Source organism: Siniperca chuatsi, linkage group LG11 (genome assembly GCF_020085105.1).
Source record: "Siniperca chuatsi isolate FFG_IHB_CAS linkage group LG11, ASM2008510v1, whole genome shotgun sequence".
Lineage (NCBI taxonomy): Eukaryota > Metazoa > Chordata > Actinopteri > Centrarchiformes > Sinipercidae > Siniperca > Siniperca chuatsi.
Window position 1 is genome coordinate 26,907,262 of NC_058052.1, and position 22,365 is coordinate 26,929,626.

General features: G+C 40.3%; 1 protein-coding gene across 10 annotated transcripts in view; it reads right to left on the reverse strand.

Moving 5' to 3' along the window:
* The window catches only part of atrnl1a (attractin-like 1a), a 259,623-nt gene that overhangs the window by 203,442 nt on the left and 33,816 nt on the right, over positions 1-22,365 (reverse strand). For all 10 annotated transcript variants that reach the window (XR_006379858.1, XM_044214108.1, XM_044214113.1 and 7 more), the window contains exons 5-10: positions 19,693-19,901; positions 15,887-16,061; positions 15,402-15,489; positions 13,255-13,501; positions 8,513-8,696; positions 3,290-3,444 (exon numbers count right to left, since the gene is read on the reverse strand). Coding sequence is in view for 9 of the 10 variants with exons in the window: in XM_044214108.1 (XP_044070043.1) it covers positions 3,290-3,444; positions 8,513-8,696; positions 13,255-13,501; positions 15,402-15,489; positions 15,887-16,061; positions 19,693-19,901 (1,058 nt within the window). In the remaining variant the exon portion in view is untranslated. The remainder of the gene's footprint in view (positions 1-3,289; positions 3,445-8,512; positions 8,697-13,254; positions 13,502-15,401; positions 15,490-15,886; positions 16,062-19,692; positions 19,902-22,365) is intronic.

The window sequence follows — 22,365 nt, forward strand, 5'->3', positions numbered from 1 at the left end:
ATGCAGGAACACCATTCATTGCCCCTTCCAGTTCAGACTTTGTTTTGCCCTAACCATCTTTAACCCACCATCTACCACAGTAGCATCTTCCTTTCTCCAACTCATGCTACTGTTTTTTCTCTTTCAACCATCACTACCCTCCCTCCCTCCCGTGCCTCTGTGGTGAGCCGGTGAGGTGGCTAGTGGACAATAAAGTTGTGCAGATCTGCAGATACGAGCTGTAATGAATATATGATGATATTTATAAAGACAGGTGTGTGTTTGTGCAGAGCTGAGGGACACATTTATTGCGAGTGTTGATGGGGTGAAAAGAAGCACAGCATTCAACACTGCGTTGTTTATGCTCTGTAAACAAATGCTTTATTGTTTATTACCTTTGATTTTGCCTTTTATTCACAAGCTTATTATCTGCTTCATCCTGGCATACCTTTATTGTCTTCAGGTAATTCTCTTCCACCATCGTCAGTGCTTCCTTTTCTCTCCCTAAATCCCTCCTTCATTTACTCTTTATTTCTCTTCCGTTCTGTGTATATCCCCCTCTCTCCTTCCTCAATTGCTCTGCTCTCTTATTTCATCTGTTTCCTCACAATCACTGCTTTATCTCACCAATATCCTCCTTGGTATTTTTCCTTTATTATGTTATTTACAGCAGATAGTGACAAGAGAGATGAAAGAAAGAGGGGGAGGGCAGACGAATTTGGACCAACAATGGGCTAGATGATAACGGCAGAACAAAAAAAAAACTTGATTATGTTAGAAAAAACTACCGTTACTCTTTTGATAAAAATTTGTAATTCAAGTTTCAGCTTTTAATCGCTGCTCAAGGTCTTCTTCAGCAGATGGAGTTTGCTTAACATAAGATAGCTCAGCACATCACCTAAGTATAGAATTTTGGTCACGGCTGTAAGCTCCAGAAAAAGCTAGTTAGTGGAATTTTTTAATCAGGGGCGCCTCGGTAGCTCACCTGGTAGAGCGAGTACCATTAAGGGTTGAGTCCGTACCACAGAGACCCAGGTTCGTTCCAACCCATGGCCCTTTGCTGCATGTCATCCCCTCTCTCTCCCACCTTTCCTGTCTTTCTCTGCAGCTATCTCTATCTGAATAAAGGCAAAAATGCCCAAAAAACAATCTTTGAAAAAATAATAATAATTTCATCAAACTAGTGTTCTCTGGGAGAGCAAATTTTATGATTATTAGTTGTGGAATATACTATAAAATTGTACATACTCTACATACTAATACTAATAACTAATAATACATACTAATAATACTGATACTTTATAAATACTAGTGACTGATGGGATCAATAGTTTATTGATACATGTGAGGAGAAACTGAATTGTGACAGAAAAGGTCAACGTTTCAAATTCCAGGACAAACTAGGAAAATGTTGATAGGAGAAGCAAATACTATATGCTCTCCTCCTCAATCAACCACTCCTGAGACACCCTTGAGCAGGACCCTCATTAAGCTGCACAGTAGTCAACCGCAGAGGACTGTGGTTGTGCAGAGCAATGCTGCCAATTAATCAAGCACATCCTGTTGTCTGGTTGAAGGATTTGCAGCTGTACTGATGACAGAAATGACAAAAAACTGTGAAAATGTCCATCACAAGAGCCTGAGGTGACAACTTCATAAGTTTTGTCTAACCTGGAGGTCTTCATGGGGGCAAAATCTTGGGCCCAATCCAAAACAGACCCATGGGACACATACCCAGATGTCATTTTCAAAAAAGGAGACCCAATCATAAAGGACAGGTAGACTCAGTCCAAAACAGAACTGAAGATAATTTGACCCGATCCAAAGTGTGTTCGACCTAAAAAGACCATAATAGAGAGAGAGAACACCAACACTGACAGCAAGAACTAGCAATCAGTATAGAAAAGAGCAATACATGCCTTTTTCTCTGCAATTCACAGTTCACACTCACTGTCTCGCCTCAAAAAACACATTTTTCTCCAGCGATTATTGTGACACGCCACATAATCAGAGCGGAGAGGGCCCACTTGGGTATTCGACATATTGAAATACAGACCAGAGACTTGTGGCAAATACAAAAAGAACCTTCCTAGAGCTAAATAAACCCAACAAAGCTTGCGTCCCAGATCGGGTCTTGACTACTAGGAGCTCACAGGATCTGTGAAGTCTGACCAAAAGTCCAAAATGGAAGATATTCAACTGGAAAAGCTATAAAACAGAGAGAAGCAGCACATGCTCACATTTGAGAAGCTGAAAACAAGGAATATTTGACATTTTTGCATAGTAAATGATTTCTGTGTCAATAAATGAATGGGTTAATCAACTAATTAAGCACTAGAGGGCACCCTGTATAACCATTAGCAACCCTGCCACCTCAACATACAGTTATAGGATACAATTGATTGTGCAACTTCACAAACAAGGACATGGCAGCTTTGCCTGCTGAGCCACCAGCATGCTTAAATGCACCTTTCTCCATGCATATACATATATCTTTCATTTTTTCCCTCCTTCTGTCTTCATTCTGTTAATCTCTCTGCTCCCTGTTGTTTCTCTCCTGTGAAGAGTTGGTGTAATCCCTCTTTTCCTCTCCCAAAGCTCCCTTCATCACTCCATTTCTCCGTCCCTGTCGAGGGGTGGAAACATTCTCGTGCCATCTGGTCTATGGTGCGACTGGGTAGACTATAATGGGACTCTTAATCATCCATACTCTCTACTTATACCGCAGTCTCTGTATCCCTCACACACTTGTGTCTTTAAGATTATTCTTTGTTGTTGTTTTTTGCCTGTTACTGTAAGTTTCTCTCTTCCTCTCTCCCTCTCTTCATACAGTATGCACCATTAAAGGGCCTTTCATCACATGCTGCTGCTGCGCAATTCTGATACACACCAGAAAATCAGTAGTAAAAACAGCAGTATGTGTGTTTGTGTGTGTAAAAAAGCATTGTGAATGACTAAAAAGAACAAATACAATCTATTTTCTCCAAGGGTGATCAGTAGAAGATTGGCTGAGCAAGGTATGTGTGTGTATGTGATGGCCCTTCAATTATTATCACAACCAAATACAGTATGCAGTGTGGTACATATGGTGAATATATTGGATAATACAATAACTGAGAATACAGAAACCAAGACCTAATCATGTATCAAGTATAATACAGTTCATCTGTGAGGGTGAACCCTGAGGTAGACTGGGATAAGTGCTTGAGAACAGTTCCAATATGAGTAGATAGAGCTATATTTAATATTTGCTGCAAAATGTAGTACCAGCCTCTGTGTATGTGTGTGATTATTTAAGACTTGTTCTTACCTATATCATAAGCCATGAAGTCAGCAGAAAAGCACTTGGCTCCGTTGCTTAGCGACGTGTCATTGTGAGTGTTTCCCCCAAAAACCAGCACTGTGCCGCTCAGCAGAACTGCAGAGTGGAGGTACCGCGCCAAACCACTCTCCCCGAGGATCAACCTGCACACACACACACACACACACACACACACACACACACAAAGAGAGAAAAGAATGCAACTGAGCAAGGTGAAATATATTAGGAAAGTGTTAATTTGTCAGTTATGTGTGTGTGTGTGTTTCATGTTCTTATATCCCAGTGGGGATGCACACTAACCCATGGAGACTTGTGTCATTGTGGGGACAAACATTGAGGTCCCCATGGTTAGAGACTGCTTTTTGAGGGTTAAGACTTGGTTTTAGGGTACATTTTACAATTAGGTTAAGGTTAGGGTTAGGGTTAGAGTAAGGGTTAAAGTTAGGCATTTAGTTGTGATGGTTAAGGTTAGGGTAAGGGGCTAGGGAAAGCATTATGTCATTGACTGTCCCCCATGGGGAGAGTGAAACAAACGTGTGTGTGTGTGTGTGTGTGTCTCCATGGTGCCATGTTATTGATGGCGTCTGTCTGGGTATGTGACCTGGCCTGTGGTGACTGCCCTTCATACCAACTGTTCTTTCATGCACACACACACACGCAAACATACAGAAACACTCGACACAGACATTGTAGGAGGTCTCAGTCCGCTGTGTGTGACCTCTTTGAGGTCAAAGGTCACATATTGGAGACCAACTGTGGTGGCTATCTGTGGCTTCTTCAATTACTGCGGCAACTCTGACTTTCCACCCGAGTCTTTGATGTTCAACAGTTCTTAAAGGAACACACTGAGTCCCCTTAACTAATGAACACACAGGAGAAACTGATCCAGATAAGAAAATAATTTGCTACATTGCTCATCCTTTAGTTTACTCTGTTGAGTGAGAGGTACCTATCAAAAACACACACCAATATTGTATGTAAAAACTATTTTTGTTATCCTGGGAACTTTATGCCCCAGAAAATAAAAACTGCTTTCAGTGAATTTGTTTTATTAACGTCATCAACTCGCTAGATACACTACTTCCAGTTGTCATCAGGTGTTACGCAACAATTGCTTTTCATTAATTTTTGTTTTCATTTTGTGAAAAAAAGAAAGAAATGGGTGTTAAGTAAGCCTAGTGAACCATGATGTAATGACTAAGGAGAAATGTGGACCCTGAGGCTGGGCCAGTTGGGAACCACTAACATGCAGACTTCATGGACAAGACGCTATCCTGCCCTGGTGTGTTGTCAGGAGCTTTCTGCTGACAGAGAAGAGATGATCTTTACATTGGGCTGTAGCTGTATAGAATAGCTGGAACGCCCATGTTTCGGGAATTTCAAAAGTCCACCAGTTCAAGTGACACCTGACTCTGACAACAAATTCCATCTGGAAAGTGAGAGCCACGGAGAGACAGCAGGTTGCGTGTGTGAATGTGTGTGTGTACACGTGAGCATATGTTAGCGTACATTCACATGTGCACTCACACACACACACACATACACTAAGTGAAGAGAAGAGGCTGATAGAGCCAGGCATCCTCCTTCACCCATCCATCTGCCTGGGGTCATGTGAGGTCAGACCTCCTGTCAGCTCCGTCTATTCTCCGCCTTCTCTTCTCTTCTGACTCAAGCATGTTCATTTTCCTTCTCCTCTCAAAGAGTTCACATACATTTTGAAACCAAAAATGATCACTTTCTGAAAGTCTATATTCAGTATGAGTTAAGTTTGGAGCATCTGTTTTTCTTATGAAAGGCTCTAGTTAAATGACCGTGATGGCTACAAAACTGAAAAAATAAAACACCACCATAATTTTTCTGAATCCCATATAATGTGTTCATAATTGTCTTTGTAAGGTTGCATAACATAATACTATAATAACAGAATAACTATTATTTTCATCATTATTATATTACATCAGTTTTCAAGAGAAAAAATAGCTTTAGCTTCAAAATGTACTCAAGTGTCAAAAGTTAATATACTCATTGTGAAGAATGGCTCGATTCCTAAGTATGTTATTACTGATGCATTACCATGTGTTAGATGTTAATGTATCAAAAAGAAATGAAACTCAAGTAAAAAGAAAAAAATTTAATAAAAAGTGAAATTCTTCCAGATCAGTTAACGATGACATGCTCCTCCACAGGTTGAAAAATGATTTAGATAAAAGGGTGGAAGTAATATATTAATGATCTCATGATTAATGCAGAATGTGAAGTGAGACTAATAACGTACTAGTAGTGGAGTTAAAAAGAACAAAATTGCCCTCTGGAATGTAAAGGAGAGGAGTAAAAAATCTCATATGCACATCTGGTGCAACACCTGCACCTCAAAACAGTACAAACACACAAACACTCTGCCCTCTCTCACAAACAAACCCGGCAAGCAACAGCTGGCCAACACTTACTCTCAGTAGGTTTGACATCAACCAAAATTAGCTAAACATTTTCACTGTACAGTGTAATTTGATCCACTATTTGCTAGATTTGGATTTACTAGTGCAGTTACTAGTTCAAAACGTGTGTATTCGGAACAGGCCGATTGCTTGGCCTCCAGTATTGCCGATTGCAGCTTTCTCCAGAACCGCTCATCCAAACAACGTCACACTCGACACTGCACTTCCTCGGGTCCTCAGCAATACTACACCCGCCAAGTGGGAAGTCGATCGGATGAACGGTCGTCAAGAAAATTGAAGGACAGACATACATACATGCATACAGAAAGAGACTCCTTCCATTTTAGTTAGATATTAAAACTGCTTTGGAAACTGATACCATGTAAATATTTTGGTCACAGTTCCACACAATAACTTAAAATTGCTCATAGGTGTAAATGTGTCAGCCCTGTAAAAGACTGGTAACCTCTCCAGAATGCTCCCTGCCTATGACCTAGTGCATGATGGGAGTGGCTCCAGCTCTCTGCAACCCTGGACAAGATAAGCAGTTTAGAGAATGGATGACTCAGGGCTCCAGGGTGCAACCAAACATCTGTCAAGTGCGACTAAACATTTTCATTGGTCGCACTAGTGCGCCTGAAATTTAACAGGTCTGATAAAAATAAAAAACGACGCCATCAGCGATTGATTAATGAGAGGACAATCTCCCCTCGCTCTACCTCCCCTCCTGTGCGGTCTACTGACAATCAAACATGCTCTGCGGAGAAACACAGAGTATGTCTCCTGTTTAAAGGTTCTATATGTAACTTTCAGAAAACCCTTGTTATTAATGACACCTTTGGCCGTTAAGTGAACTGCAGTCAGCATCCTGTTGCTCGCCCAAGCGAGCATCATCCTAGGCATCGGCCAAAAGTGATATACACAAGACTGAAATGAACACTGAATGCTGGAAAATAAATAACGTTACTCTCTGTAATGTTCCTATATTTTATCTGGACCATTGGCTCCATGATACTAACTAGCTTGCCGTTTGCAAATTACCCCATCAGCCAAAACCACGAAGCAACCAACGCCAGACCCACATCAGGCAGCCAAACCACATCCAGCCGGCCATCCCCAGCTTACCCTAGGTTACAGTTAACTAGTTGGCCGCCCCTGCCTTGCATCGCTCTTGGCTAGTGGAAAGCAATTGTTATACAACTTGTACCGTTACATTATTTATTGTTGGCTAAAATCAACACCGTTTGTCTTAATACGTAAGTTAGTATCATGGATCTCATTAGGTGGTGAAGTAATTTGGCAAGCTAGCCAAATAACATATCCACTCAGATAGTATTTTGATAGCGATAACATTAGCGAGCCAGCTACAAACCCAGCCACACTGCCGCCCCGCAATGCCAGCCGGCAAAGTAACCTACAAACGGCAAGCCAACCAATTTACCATCCAGAGCAGCCTGGGATTCTGGCTGAATTAGCTGATGTTATCCACTCAAGACAGTATTTTGCTGCGTTAGCTAGCTAGCAATTCGTCCGTGTTAGCAAGCAAGCTAACGTTCGCCAGCTAAAACCACAATATCACAATATATTTCACATGCTTTGCAGTAAGCTAAAGTTAGCTTTGACTTTGGACTTTGTGTTGGACTCTGTCTTGTAGTGGGTGTCGGCCATTTGTTGATGTTAGCGGACTCCATTTCTAAGCTAACATTAGCTAGTGTCACAGTCACTGTTGACACTGTGGGAAGTGGAGAGAGAAGGCACTGGGGAGCACGCATAAACGTCACATCCTTTGGATTTTCCCGGAAAAACCAACCCGAGTCCTTTACATAGAATCAGTCCACAGGCTGTTTTAGGGAACCGAGAAAGTCGGGGAATGTCTCTTTTTTTTTGTTACGTTACAACCTGTTGACTAATTAGCAATAAAAAGTGATTAATACATAAAATGAATACGTAAAATGAATACGTAAAATGCTTCAGAATCTTACATGTGGCACCTTTAATGTAGGCCTACTACTTATGCTGTTGTTTTGTTAAAACTTGTAAGTGCACCTGTTGGTGCAGATGGCATTCGGTAGCACGTTGATTTAGAACGTTTCGACGGTGTCATTAACAACAAGCCTCCCCCACACTCTGCTCACCTGCTGTTGTGAAAAGGGAATAGCGGGTGAAAAAATCCAAAACGCGAGTTGTGTTTTTTGGGCTACTTTATAAAACATACTGTTGATGAAGAAAGTCAACAAAGCAGGCACATACAGGAAGAGAGAAACAGACCGGTGTGTGTGTGCGCTGGAGACCAGAGGTGTAGGTGTGTGCATGTGTAGAGAAAAGTAAAAGAGAACTGAAGGGAAATGCAAGGTGAGCAGATTAAAGTAGTTTGTGAGTACACATTAAAATAAGGTGGAGAATTACGTAGAATTAAAATGGTGAAATGATAAATAACTTAGTAGAAATAGGGTAAATATATTATTTCAAATATATATGTTACTAAAAAGGTACCGCTTAAAATGTATTATTGGGTGCACCTCAAATATGTGCTGGTGAACCTAAATGAAAAAGTTTGCCGCACCAGTGCCACCAATGTAAAAGGTTAGTCTGGAGCAGTGTGACTGTATTATTACACAATGATGCAGGCAGCTGATATGGTCACTGTGGATGTCAATACAATTTTCATTTTGGCAGGTTTCAGTGTTGATGCAGGACATCAATATCTATTCAACACCAAAATGTCTGCAGAGAATACAGAAACATATTCATAGGTAACATTGTTCTGTGCTCTCACCATGTTTTCGTTTGGACGTGGTATCGGTACATGTGGTCCACCAGGCCGTATTTGTTGTTGCTAAGTGCCTTGTATCCCCCGTGGACAAACACGCAGCCGCTGGCCTCGTCGTACACGCTGCTGTGGCCATAACCTCCCTGAACCACCGCACCTCCAGCAGACACAACCTGCCACGAGTTAGACCCTGAGACACAGAGACAGGAGAGATGTCTGATTAATGCAGAAAGATCAAAGTTGATCACTTAAAAAGTTTATGATGCTTTGGCAAGTTTTGCTTTTCACTTTCATGCCAAAAAGCAAAGCACTTTTAATTTTGGAGGTGAGATAGAGCGAGGGAAGAGAAAAGAAAGAAAGGAGGCAGAGAGAGTGAGCCAAACAGTAATAGGCCAGAGGAAATTAGAGTTTATTGAATTTAAAAGCGCCCCTTTATTAGACCAGTGTGATGCATACCGATTAACTCAGGTGCATAGAAAAACTTATTAAAAACATGCAGGGATTACATCATCCGAGCAGCCCCCGATAAAGAAAAGACACAACACAACAAACAAAGCCTCGGAAGGAGGAGTAACTTCAAAAGCCTGGGATAAAGTGCCGTCATCTGGAACGGTAAACCCCTGAGACCATGAGTAGTACTGAGAGCAGAGAGAGAAAAACTGAGAAACTAAGAAAAGAAAAAAAAAAGAACTAGAAAGCACTCAGAGAGAGAGACTATCTCCATACAACTCTCTACATTTGTCTTTTGTACCAATCTACATTAAGATTCTGCATCTGAATACACCTACTGGCTGATGATGGCTATAATTTACCTGTAAGAACACCTATACAATTCTGAACACTCATTGTACCCGTTGTACAGGAATGAAGTGTGAAAAATGTAGTCGGACTCAAGATTACAGCGTTCTAGCCATTTGAATGTATTATGCTGCTGTGTGGCACCACCTTTAAATTCCATAAAATTTAACAAGATCGCTCAGAATCGATATCTGGCAATGTCATTTAAATGCCATTGGATGATATGTTTAAGAGTTATCGAAGTTTACATTACATTAGACAAGCCACACCTCCATGAATTTGTCAACTAATCTCAGGATGTATCAAACAAACAAAATATACTTTTTGCGGGCATATCCACATATTTTATATACCAAATCTGGTGAAGCCTGGATGAAATTTGTATGAGAAAGAAAATGTTTAAATGATCAATCTTTTCAGGCAGAAATTGGTGTGGCCTATGGTAGAAGATTTGTCTTGAGTTAAGGAGGCCAGGAAAAATGAATTTAGTTTATTAGCAGAAATGTAATAGGATGTTATAAATGGTCACATGATGGAGCTATTAGCACCAAAGAAAACCAATTTTTCTTCATTGGCTTTTGGCCAACTTTCCACCAAACTTTATTGGAATCCATTTAATAATTTTAAGATATTCTGCTAACCATCAGAGATACAAAGATAACATACAGGATCAAAATCATAACTTCCTTGGTAAGAAAGAAAGACACAAAAAAGGTGGATGAAAGCTACATAGAGAAAAACAAGGATAGCAGAAAAAGACACAGAGACAAAAAGAGCGTTTTAATTGGCATCACTTTCAATCCAAATTAAAAACCCTGTACACTGACATATTTTAACCAAATACAGACTTAGTGATCACAAATTGGCTGTTGAAACGGGTCACTGTAGAAAACAGCGAGTAAACAGACGAAGAAGTGAAGACATTTTTCTATAGAATTCCCAAAACGTGGAAAAAAGTACAACTGAACTTCTAAAAACAGAACTGGCAAGAGAATAAACTATAACAGCTGGTCATAATTGTTTTTCTCTTGGCTGATTATAGCTTATCCAACCTATGTTAGCATAAGTAACAAGAAATTGCAGTACAAAAATGCAATGCAGAAAAGATGTGTTTGAGGTAATTAAGAAACTGTGTCTCCATTACACAGTTTAGCAGGTAGCACTGACAAGTTTATTTTTCAACTGTAAAATGTCCCACTCAGATTATATCTTTTAATTTTTTTTTTTAATTTCTGATAACAAACTTTATATATATTGAGATAAAATGAAATGAATTTTAATAAAATGTTTGTTTTTGTTTAAAACCCCCCACTATTAGCTCATATTAGCATCGGTTTTTTTAAATCTCAAATATCAATTTCAGTATCGGCCTCAGCTTTAATGCTTTGGCGACATTTTTTGATGAAAACATCATGCTAAGAAAGCTTTATTGAACTTTATTGAATTGAAAAATGAAAGAGAAAAAGCAAGAAAAAGACAGTCAGCAACAGACAGCAGAACACAGGCCCAGAGAGAAAGCAAGTGAAAAAGAGCAAGAAGGAACAAGAGAAACAGCGACAGGAGGAGGGGTAACTGTGAAGAGACGACAAGAAAGTAGAAGGTCAGCTCTTATCTTATCTCATCTCTGGCAGCTAATTGCTGTGAACCTGCCTCTCTGAGTGGTCATTAAATCGTTTTACCTCTGCTTCTACTTCCCTCTGTTCATTCCCAGGTTGCACTGTGACATTGCCAGAGAGAGGTGGGAGGGAAGAGAAAGAGGTGGAGGAGGAAGAAAGTGATAGACAGATGAGGGGAGAGAAGGAAGGAAAAGGTGAGGGAGAGGAGCAGGAGATGACAGGGACCGAGTCGGACCGATGACAGAGGGGGTCAGAAACTGAGGCCTGGCAGATGAAAGGAAAAGGACAGGAGGCAGAGAAGGGGATGAGAGAGTCTTGAAGAGCGAGAGATGGAGGGATGAGAAAAACAGAATGACAGGAAGGTAGGAGAGTGAGGGAATGCACTGATTCATTAATCATCGTCTTCTCCCAGACACCCCAGCCTGGGTGCCATCTCTAATGGCTGCTCTCTGTGTGTGTGTGTGTGTGTGTGTGTGTGTGTGTGTGTGTGTGCGTGTACTTAGCTGCACACATGTTCGCCTTTGACTTTGTGTTGTGAGTCTAATAGAAGGTGGGTGCATGTGTGTGTTTTCCTCTCCAGAATATGTCGAAGAGCTGAACTCTAACACTGTGTGACACCGCCATCTACTGGCTGAACAGGGAAACAAAAAATACATATAAAAGCACACTAAATGGCCAGAAGTATGAGGACAACCAGATATTTCACCCATCTGTGGGTTGAACATGACATTCCAAAACCATGGGCATTAATCTGAAATTATAACAGCCTTCACTTTTCTGGGAAGGTTTTCTACCAGATTTTTAAACCTGGCTGCGTGGATTTGCTCCCATTTAGATACAAGAGCATTAGTGAGGGTAGTGATAAGGTCGGGCTTGCAGTCGGCATTCCAGTTCATCCCAAAAGTGTTGGATGGGGTTGAGATCAGGTTTCTGTGCAGGCCAGTCAAATTCTTCCACACCAAACTGGGAAAACCATTTGTTTATGGACATGGCTTTGTGCATGGGGGCACTGTCATGTTGCAACAGGAAACGGCCTTCCCGAAAATGTTGCCACAAAGTGGACAGAACACTACAGACTAAAATATCATTGTATGCTGTAGCATTAAGATTTCCTTCAGAGGAAATAAGGGGTCTTGACCATATCTCAAAAAATAGCCCCAGACCAAGAGTGTGCGAACAGAGACCAAAATACAAAAATATAAATTACAAGAAAAAAAGATAAGTTAGTCTTACTTTTTTCAAGTTTAACTGTGACTCATCCACATATAAGTTGAAAGTTGCACATTCCTCTCTGGGGCCAAGATGCAAGGCAGCACCAAAAATACTTGGACATGGACCATACAATCAACTGTGGCATGTTCAAAAATGTGGCATGTGCAACATTGTGAAAAGTCAGCAGCAATAATTCTTGCAATGCTTGAAAGTGAACAGTAAGTGACATCATTATAAAGCCACGCAGAAAATTGTGATGATGAGACGTTCCACAGAAAAATAATTGGTTGCCAACTTGTTTTTCTTGAGCTTTTGTACACAGATGAGCTTTGCTTTACAGCAGTACTTCACTTTCTCAACCACAACATTGCTTCCTCTTCTTCCTCAAAGTTGACTTCGGTACTATAACAGTGGCCTCTGCTGTCTTTCAAACTTTGAAACAGAGAAGCTCCAGAAAGTACAGCTCACAGACAACAAGATTTAGTTCCTTTAATGTGACGTTTTTGGAGAGAATTGTTTGAGGTATAGATCTGAGATTCACCTGATATACAAAATAAGAAAGAAGAAGCTGATGGCTCTGGTTGTGGGATGGGTTGATTAGATGCACTTCTCTAGTCATTTGAACTTGTTGCCTTGCGTCTTCAGGCCATGTACGTGTTCAACATATAAAGAAAGATGTCAGTGTAGGACTGTTTGTCACATGACTAGAGCTTGTGTGGTGTTTTCATTGTACTCTACTGTGTGTTTAAACATATGCGGCTAGTAGGGTTGCTCCCAAATCTGAAGTTGAAAACTTGCATCTGTTAATATCTCTTTCAGCAGTCAAGTGTTGTTATACTGTTATATGTATTACATATTTACAAAACTGACTGAAGAACAATTACTTTAATGAAGCAACATCCCAACAAGAGCATTGTCATTGACAAAGAATGCCAATTTCTGCCCACTCCACCTTCAAAGTAAGAATATGAATACCTAGAAAACTGCAAATCATCAAAATCATCAAAAAAATACCAATTAGGACCCAACAAGTCTGCATTAAAATCCAAAGACTTCCATCAATAATAAAAGGCAATGAAACAATCACTAAAGAATGACAGCAGAGTCAGCAGGTGTACTCACTGATGTTGTACTCCTGAACTTTGTTGATGTAGCTGTAGATTGGCGAGTAGCCAAAGAAGATCAGCATCACCGGCTCGCCGTCGGCCAGCTCCACCACGTGGGCGGTGTGCCCCTCCAAAGCGTAGGGAGGAGGCGGGGCTGGTTCCCGTGGTGACCAGGTGCGTCTAGGGATGTTGAACACCCACATTTCGTCCGTCACGTTGGCCGACTGCGCCTCCAGCTTCCCACCAAACATGTAGATGTCATCCTACATGAGAGGTAAGACAGAGAGAAGAATGTGTGATGCTTTATAATGTAAAAGATAATCCTGACATAGAAATTCTGATCAGTTTCATCATGGAGTTGTTGGGTATTCTTGATGCGCATTAAAGAGGAATGTCAAGATATTGTATATGTGTTTTGTCTGAGCTTGCATGCTGCTTCCAGTGTGCCATAGCGCCACCTGTGTAGAACCTCCTCAGAGCTGTTATTCATGTATATTTTAATGGAGAATTTCCCCTCTGAGGTGAAATGTTTGGTTATTCTGAAGTATACCTAAAGCTAACATGAGTCTTCAGAGTTAATTTTGTCTCTCTTAAACACAAGCTGTGAATAAAAATATTTGTCTTGTATTGGATAGCACCTGTTTTCCAAACACTGCTTATCTCGATGCCTAAATTAATGTCATAAACCCTTTTTAAACCCCATTATTGATTTTTTGGCCAAGTGGGGGCAGTGCAATGAACCGTAAACAAATCGACATATAGTCACTTTATAAAGTTGATATGGAAAACACATTGTTTATTTTAAGTAGGATCCTCATTAGCGTCCACTGATGTGGTTGTTAGTCCTCCTGGGGTCCGTTTTAAGGAATAGTTTGACATTTTGGGAAATACACTTCTCTTGCCAAGCGTTAGATAAGAAGAGCAATACCACTTACAGTGGCTAAGCTGCTTAGCTTAGCACAAAGACTGGAAACAAGGGGAAACTGCTAGCCTGGCTCTGTCGAGTTGTAAGAAAATCCACCTAACAGCACCTCTTCAGCTCAATCATTTACCTCATTTATCTCACCTTTAACACGGCACATAATAATTTCATTAACCGTAAATATGAATATATTGATTATAGCAGCTTTAAGTCTCTAATGATAAACTAACATGCTCTAATACGCACTTTACTCCACATCAGTGCAGCCCTGGTTGAGGAGTCACCTAAAATATCAGCGTAAAGCTGAAGGGTGAGAGTCAGCAGGTCTGGTTGGACACGACAAACATACACACCGATTCACACACAAACACACCTCGATGGTGGCAGGCAAAAAGAAGCTTCAAGGATTTTATGTCTAGCTGATGGAAACAAGGCAGGAACACAGGAAGCCCCCCCTCCACTCTGTGTGTATGTGTGTGTGTGTGTGTGTGTGTGTGTGTGCACTAATTACAGGAGTGGAAACAGGTGCACGGGAGTCAGGGCACCAGCTGCCAACCATCATCATCCTGCTGCCAGATTGTCGTCTAGCTTGCTCCATAGTATTTGTCTAGTTGGAAAATTCCTGTTCTCCTCTACCTGCAGTTCCTCGGCCTGCCTCGTCCACCTTCTCAGTTGGCCCTCTTCTGGAACGTACTTCCCTGGCCTCCCTTAACTGGATCCCCACCAAACCCTGGTCTGGCTTTCATCCCAACCTCACCTGATTTCCTGCTGCTCTGGTTCTGACCCCCGTTGTGCCCTGTTCTCCATTCTGCTCTGGCCCAGTCTCAGCCTTCCTCACAACCAAGTTATTCCGCTTATCCAAGCAAGTTTATAAATAAAACTATTGACTTTATTGATCCAGTCTCTGTTCTGCTCTTGGGTTCTTTCCACAGACTCTGTCTTCATGTATGTTAGGGCTAGTATTAATGTTGGTTGGTTTAATTGGCTACAGGTGTTGTACAGACTGTACTGTTAACTTGTGCAGGTGTTTGTTTCACCCACAGATACTGAGGAAGACGTTCAGCGCAGCACTTAACGTTTTGTGAAAATGCAGAATTAATACTGGAATTTGCAGTTTAATTGTCTTGTGTGGCCTGCGTTTAGATTTGTGCAGGTGTGTCTGTCTGTGTATGAAAAGGTAAAGTGCAAATCACAACCTTCTCTATAGTGTCAGTGAAATGTAGCAGCCCCGGCTGTACTACCTGGTACAGAGCCAATGAGTGACCGTATCTGTAGAGAGGGCCGCTGCCGACGGGCACCACATCCCACGTACTGGTCTCCACGTTGTAGCTGTAGACAGAAATCCAAGAAACAGCAGAAGACTTCAGAGTAATGGTCAAAAGTCAGTCACCCTTAGTATAACAAGATTTAGTCGGTGCTACAGTGCAATACTACAGGGGTGGAAGTGATAAAAGCACAGGTGGAAAGAATAACTGATGACTCCATTCCATTTAGGTGCTCAAGTACAGTCAGCCAGCATGCACAATGTCATGGCCTTGGAACTAGCTCACTTAAATGGAATGCACTTGTTGCTAATATTAATTACACCTGTGCTTTCCCTGAACGGAGGGTCTTTGGGCTATCATTGTCAGAAAAATCTCTTTACGATCACTTGTGTGTTGCCAGTAATGCGTGTTCTGAGCGTGATTTCTGCCCCATAGATCAGGTTTGTCAGACTGGTGCTTACTTGAGGACCATGTGGTAGTTGGAGTAGTTGAAAGAGTAGCCGCCCACCACCCACATCAGCCCAGAGTGCACCAGAGCCTGATGGGACGCCCGACCCAGAGACTGAGCTGACGGTTTGATGCTTGGCAGCACCCAGAAGGCCTCAGTGGAGGGAACGGACAGAGAGCAGTCTGGACCTGAGACAAAGAGGGAGAAAAGACACATTTTATTTAAATAGCATCTTTAATTGCCACAAACATAGTTATATGCTATACAGTATAGCATCAAAGTGGCTTTATTTTTTTTCACTAGGCAAAAATGGGCCCCAAAAAAGTAATTACTGCACTACGATGATCTATGAGAATAACATCCCTATCTCTAAGAGGTGAGAGTTCTAACAAAAAAGTTACATACAATATCTTTTGTTTTGATGAGGAAACTGCAGCATGCATTTCCGAAACAACTCGCCATTGCAGCATGTATTGGTATTGAAAAACCAGTATAGATCTGTTCTAAAACAATCACTGGTGCTGCTGATAGATAAGATCAGACGATCCTTTGACTTTGGGAAAGCACATGAACATGTTGTAATAACACAGAGACACGATCAGCTTTAACGCCTAAAATCACTATCATCCATTTTAGTGTAGTCGGCTGAGCTCTCTGCTCCTCAGATATGGAGGACTCAAAGAGGCTAAACTCATCAGGGGTTTTCTAATGGGACAGGTGGGTTTGATTAATGTTTCAGCAGGTAACAAATGAGACATGAGGAGAAGAAACAAATGAAAAACACTAATTCAAATACACTTTTCTTTGTGTGGATAGTGGGATGAGGAGAGTGGATTGATAGAAGGGGAGAAGACAAATGGCAGAACATGCTCTTTTCATTAACATAAAAAAATGTTTTGCTGTGAAATGGCAGTTGCTATGGCGACCAGCACCTTCATTACCCCTACTGTTTATGTATCAGATGGATGTTCTGAGACTGTGCTGCTTTCCTCACTGACACACACATGTTTTTGTCTCACCGATGTCTCGACTTTCAGCTTATTTTATGATTGACTCGTCGCCCATAACATTTAGAAATTAGTGGACAAATCACAAGGGCAGATTCAGACCGTTAAATGTAATTTAAATCTTTATACCAGGTAGTAAAAGTTTTATTATCTTTCAGTTGCTTTGTGAAAATCAGATTATTGCATGAAATCATCACACAAATAAAAAGTTTGATGTGTGATTATTGTGTGAAAAGAAAAACAACTGCTAAATGTGAGTTTGTTGAATGCAAACTTTTAAAACGTTCCCGCAGACTTTTAACAAAAAAGACAAATGTGATCTAGGGCTTAGTTTGTGCTAGGAAAATATATGCCATACATTAATAATAAAAACTAAACTCAATGACTAGCATGCAGACATCTTCTATAAAAGATTTCCCTTAATTTGCACGATCAGGAGACAGACCCCTTAAATGAAAGGGTTGAAGATGAGAATATCACAGTTCAGGAATCATCCTGGAGCAGTCTGACGGACATTCAGGTGAAATTACTTTAATCCTTTGGTCCTGTGTGGTACTGAACTGGGGTCTCTATTTGTCTGCTCACAGAGTGTGTGTTGTTGATTGCATTCTGATTCATTACTTAAACTAATGACAATTTGACTAATGTGTGTACATTTACTTGCTCTGACTATAGTAACTACTCTACAAAGTCTCAAATTGTTGGTCACTATAGTTACTATAAATGCACACACTTAGAGGAATCTGTACCCTGTTCATAAATAAACGAAAGGGTTAAGTGAAAAGACATGCATCCATTCCTTGGGGAAACACTGCTTAATGCTCAGCACTTCGCTGTTTGAACTTTGGGATGATTGAGTTGCTATTTACTGTTACAGTTTCCTGTAAAGGTCTCCAAATGTCTTCAGGGTGCTAATAAAGAGTCTTAGTTTCATGCCAGAAATCAGTTGTTCGGGGTTAATGCAGCATTTTAAATGATGAATTCAGAATAAATCTCTTCAAAATATGTACGACTATTCCAAATTTTTCATTGATGTTATTTTTTTTTACTGACAAACACACACTTTTTATCTAAGCTCATAAAGAATTACATGTATGTCAGCAGACAAAATAAGCTAAAATACAGGTTATGAATGAATTTGAAATGAAATTTCAAGAGTAGAGAGTGACTTCACTCCCCTTAAACTGTTTCTACTTGTGCTTACACCTATAAACCAGGAGGGGGCAGTGCTTCATCATCTAATCTAACTTGATGGGCCTTGAATGTCTGGTGGGGTTAGATTCAAAACATTATTATTGTTAATTAATTATTCTTATTCTTATTATTCTTATTATTATTATGTAAGATAACATTGGTTCTGAATTGTTTTGAGGGTAGACTCAGTTTGTCAGGTATACCAGGCAGAGGAAAATTAAGCATTGAGTGTTGTATTGATGCGATTATGCCACACAGCTTCATCAATAAAACGATACAATACAAATATTAATTGTGTGTTTGGCATTGAATTTCAGTCTGAAGATTCTTGATGTAGCTACAATTACCACATTGATATTGGGACATCAGTAACGAATGAGACAGTCAATTTATTTTATATTTATGGCTGCTAGTCCTTTTGAGGTTTTACCAAGAAACACATATTGGTGTAAAATTATTTTCAGTCAGATACCACAATCCCATCATAAAGTTGTTCTGTGTGCTGCTACAAGACGGAATTGTTCACAAATGAAACCTAAAAAAACAAATAATGAACCCACATATATTATGCGCCACTAGGCTAGATTTCCCAGGATATCACACCTATTGTTTTATGATATAAAATAATATTGAATCAGGCAACATTATGTTGTGCATAAACAGGAAAATGGATGCTGTTGTGCTTTTTTATCTCCTCCTTTTGTCTTTTTCCAATTTGTTCCCTTTTCACGTTAATAATGAACAAAACAAGAAACATCAAAAAGATCCTCTTCATTACAGGCATCATGGGGAATGTGGTATTTGTTTTGAGAATGAATAACACAGGCATTGGCCTCATTTATGGTGATTACAGAGTAATTATATGAAGGTGCAACAATGACACATGAACTTCTTGCACATAACATCCCAGTAAGCACTGATTTGGTGATTTGAAGCTTAAAAGACATCTAAAAACGTTGTAAACCGGACTAAATTAGGTTGAAGTAACATTTTTTTAGACATCTTGGTTACACATAACTGTTGTTTTAACAGCATTCCAATGACTATATTCAATGTGAAGCAGGTCCTTACTACATGATGAAATATAGTCATTGAATACAGTTGAAACAGTGGTTATATTAGCTGGTCATCCGAAAGAAAATCTTTTTTTTTTAACCAAATTTATCCCAGTTTTGAGCTAGAAATCAAGACATTTCTGACTTGCAAATCAGTAAATCAATGCTTATTGGGATCATCAACACGTAATAAATGAGGTAGTTCAGATATAGCACATCAAACACATTTGAACTATCTCTAGCCCTTTCCTGTCCTCTCACCATCATCCTTCTGAAATCTTCTCTCTTCTTTCAATATTATAAAGAGTACGGCCTAGACCTGCTCTATAGGAAAAGTTCAATCAGATAACTTCTGTTATGACTTGGCGCTATATAAATAAATTGAATTGAATTGAAATACAAAGTTCATCAGCTCCAGGCCAAACAGCCACATCTCACCATTCTGGCTAAACTCCAATGTTTAGTTTCTCAATAAACCTCCTCAGTTCGTCCATACGTCTGTTTTAATTTCCCCGATAAAATTCTGTTCCCTCTTTCCTGTCCAGTTTGTCCTGCTCTTTTACCTTGCCAGCTGTCATTGCATACACAGAGCTTTTCTCCGGTCAGGTCACAGTAGCCGTGATCCGGGCTGCCACAGTTATCCCTGCAGTATGGGATGTTGCAGGCTTCTCCTTTCCAGTACTCCTCACACTCACAGTACACACGACCCGAGACAGAGTTTGCTGTGCCGCATCTGCCGTGGCCCGAACAGTTGTTGGGACAAGAGTTTATCCTGAGGGAGACACAGTTAGGCAGGAAGTCAGGGAAGTTCTTCAAGGTTATACAGTAGCATAGGCACAGAGACTGGCCAAATATTACTTTAGATAGCCCACAGCTTTGAGATACTGTGGATGCGTCATGAAAGTAGTACTTAAGTAGAAGCTGGGAACTAGTTTAAGCAACTACAATGTTATGAATTATCTTGCTTATAGTAACATTTATATACAGTATAGTAACATTATAGTGACAACATAAAGTTGCCATTAAAAAACAAAGATTAATTGTTTAGCTCCACTAATCAATATTTACATTTCAACAATGGATTAAATGACTATAGGTAATACGCAGGGTGTTGTGGTGCTGGAACCACTGAAAATGATCACCAACTATGCAGGTCTGTGGAGCTTTTTAGCCTCTTTCAGCTGATATTTGGTTTTAGAGCACATTCTCAGAACTCTCATCAACCACATTTCCAGACAAAGCAGGCAGCTGTTTTCAGCATACAAGCTCTAATGAACTCACTGCACACTACCTGCCCAGCACCAAGAGGCAGACAGAGAAAATGAAGAGACTAGCTGTTGTAGAAAGTGGAGAGGAATATCCTATGTCAGGACACCGCAGAGTGTACTGTTGCACTTGGCCACTTATGTTTAAACCATGATCAGTGCGTTTTTACCTGCAGTTAGGTTGGTTTGAACAGTGAGAGTTAATCGGCTTCATGGCACGAAGCAGAAGTACTTCAATATAAATTGCGCATTAAATCAGAGCAGTGGTAAAAATGGTGACCAGAACTGTGTTTAAAAGGTGTCCTTGTATATGTTATCCACAACCTACCAGCCAATTTAGGAACAAAAAAAAAAGTTTTTTCCATGGCTGTGGTATACGAATCAACAATATTTAAAGTAGGATAATGCTCTCAAACCCATACAGTTATGAAAAGTAATGCATTCTGTAAGGGTGAATTAGCCTTCAAGTCATGCGTCATTTTTAAATAACTGCACAGCCTGTTGTGGATTATTCCTTATATATCAATAAAATGTAGTGAAGAATGACTGGACCTATTGGATCCATGATATAATATGAACCTCAAAGCAAAAAAAGCACACAAAAACAATTGTGCCGTAGCATGAACACAAAGCCTAGTTTGAGTGAGAGGGATGCATCCCAAAAAAAAAGACATCTACCTCTTGTTCCAATAGAGTTGGAATGCACTTATTGTAAGTGGCTTTAGACAAAAAGCATCTGCCAATTGAAATGTAACGAGGAAGAGAGATGGAGCAAGACAGATCCTGTCTAGTTTAAAAGAGAGAAATTAGAAATACAGCTCCAAGGACACAAAGAAAAAGACACAAAGGAGACTGAAAATGAGAGACTATTAGTTAGATATGAAGTACTAGGAGCTTAAGGGGGGGGAATTTAAATAACCTAACTGTGAACAAGAAGCATCAATACACTGATACTTCAAACATTACGTGCTGTTTCTCTATAAAAGCAGATAAATACAGATGTTGATGCAAAAGGCTGGTTTGCTGCTGTGACAAGAGGGTTGTCATGACAACCTTGATCTACCCTCAGTGTGTGTGTGACTGTACAGTAACTGTCCTCACTCCTCCCATGTGTCCAACCTACCACATTCAATTTTCATTCAGTTTTCCATCACAGTGTCATCACTACCGGCTCCAAGCAGCCAGGTTTGTGTCTGTGAGTAAAGGGTGGTGAGTGACTGTACAAGGGACTTTTGAGTAGGGCTGGGCCTGGGAAACAAAACCAGTACACCACCACTTCCCATACAACCAAGACCGTACAAAGACCAAACAGCTAAAAAGCAACGGCTGTATATTAACATTCAGGAGCAAAGGACCAAACTCAACAAACTGTTTTTTACAGTGCGTTCACATTTTACCTCACTTTACTGGCACAAATGTACCGACACTACAAACATTAACATTAGCTAGCTGTAGCTCTTAACTAGCTAGGAATGTACACAGTAACTGTTGTGAAAAGTGTGCCTGTAAGTGTGTGTGGTCCAGACTTCCTCATACTGCTAATGAGGCATTTTCAGCAAAGTTTTATCTTGGAATGCAAACTACCTATTTTGTTGTGTAGGTTGGATGACTCCATCTGTTTTTGCTGCACTGTGCTGATTTGAAACATCAGTTACAGCAAAAGGAAGATTAGCTTAGTGTTCAGCTGATGCTAACGGGATGTTTCAGAGGTCTAAGGTATCAAATTTGACTGGGCATTTTCAGTTAAAAAGAAATCCTGTTTTAAGTACAACATTTCAAAAAACCGGAACCTGATTTATAACTTGCCACATTGCTATTGCATAACAGACAAAGACAATTATGTTTTTTATGTCATTCAGGAATAATTTAGGCACAAGCTACATGACATTTTGGGCCACTACTGTATAAGACCTCCACAGCAAGCTGACAATTTATTATGGCTGTACGTGTAACCAAACAGTTACCTGCTTA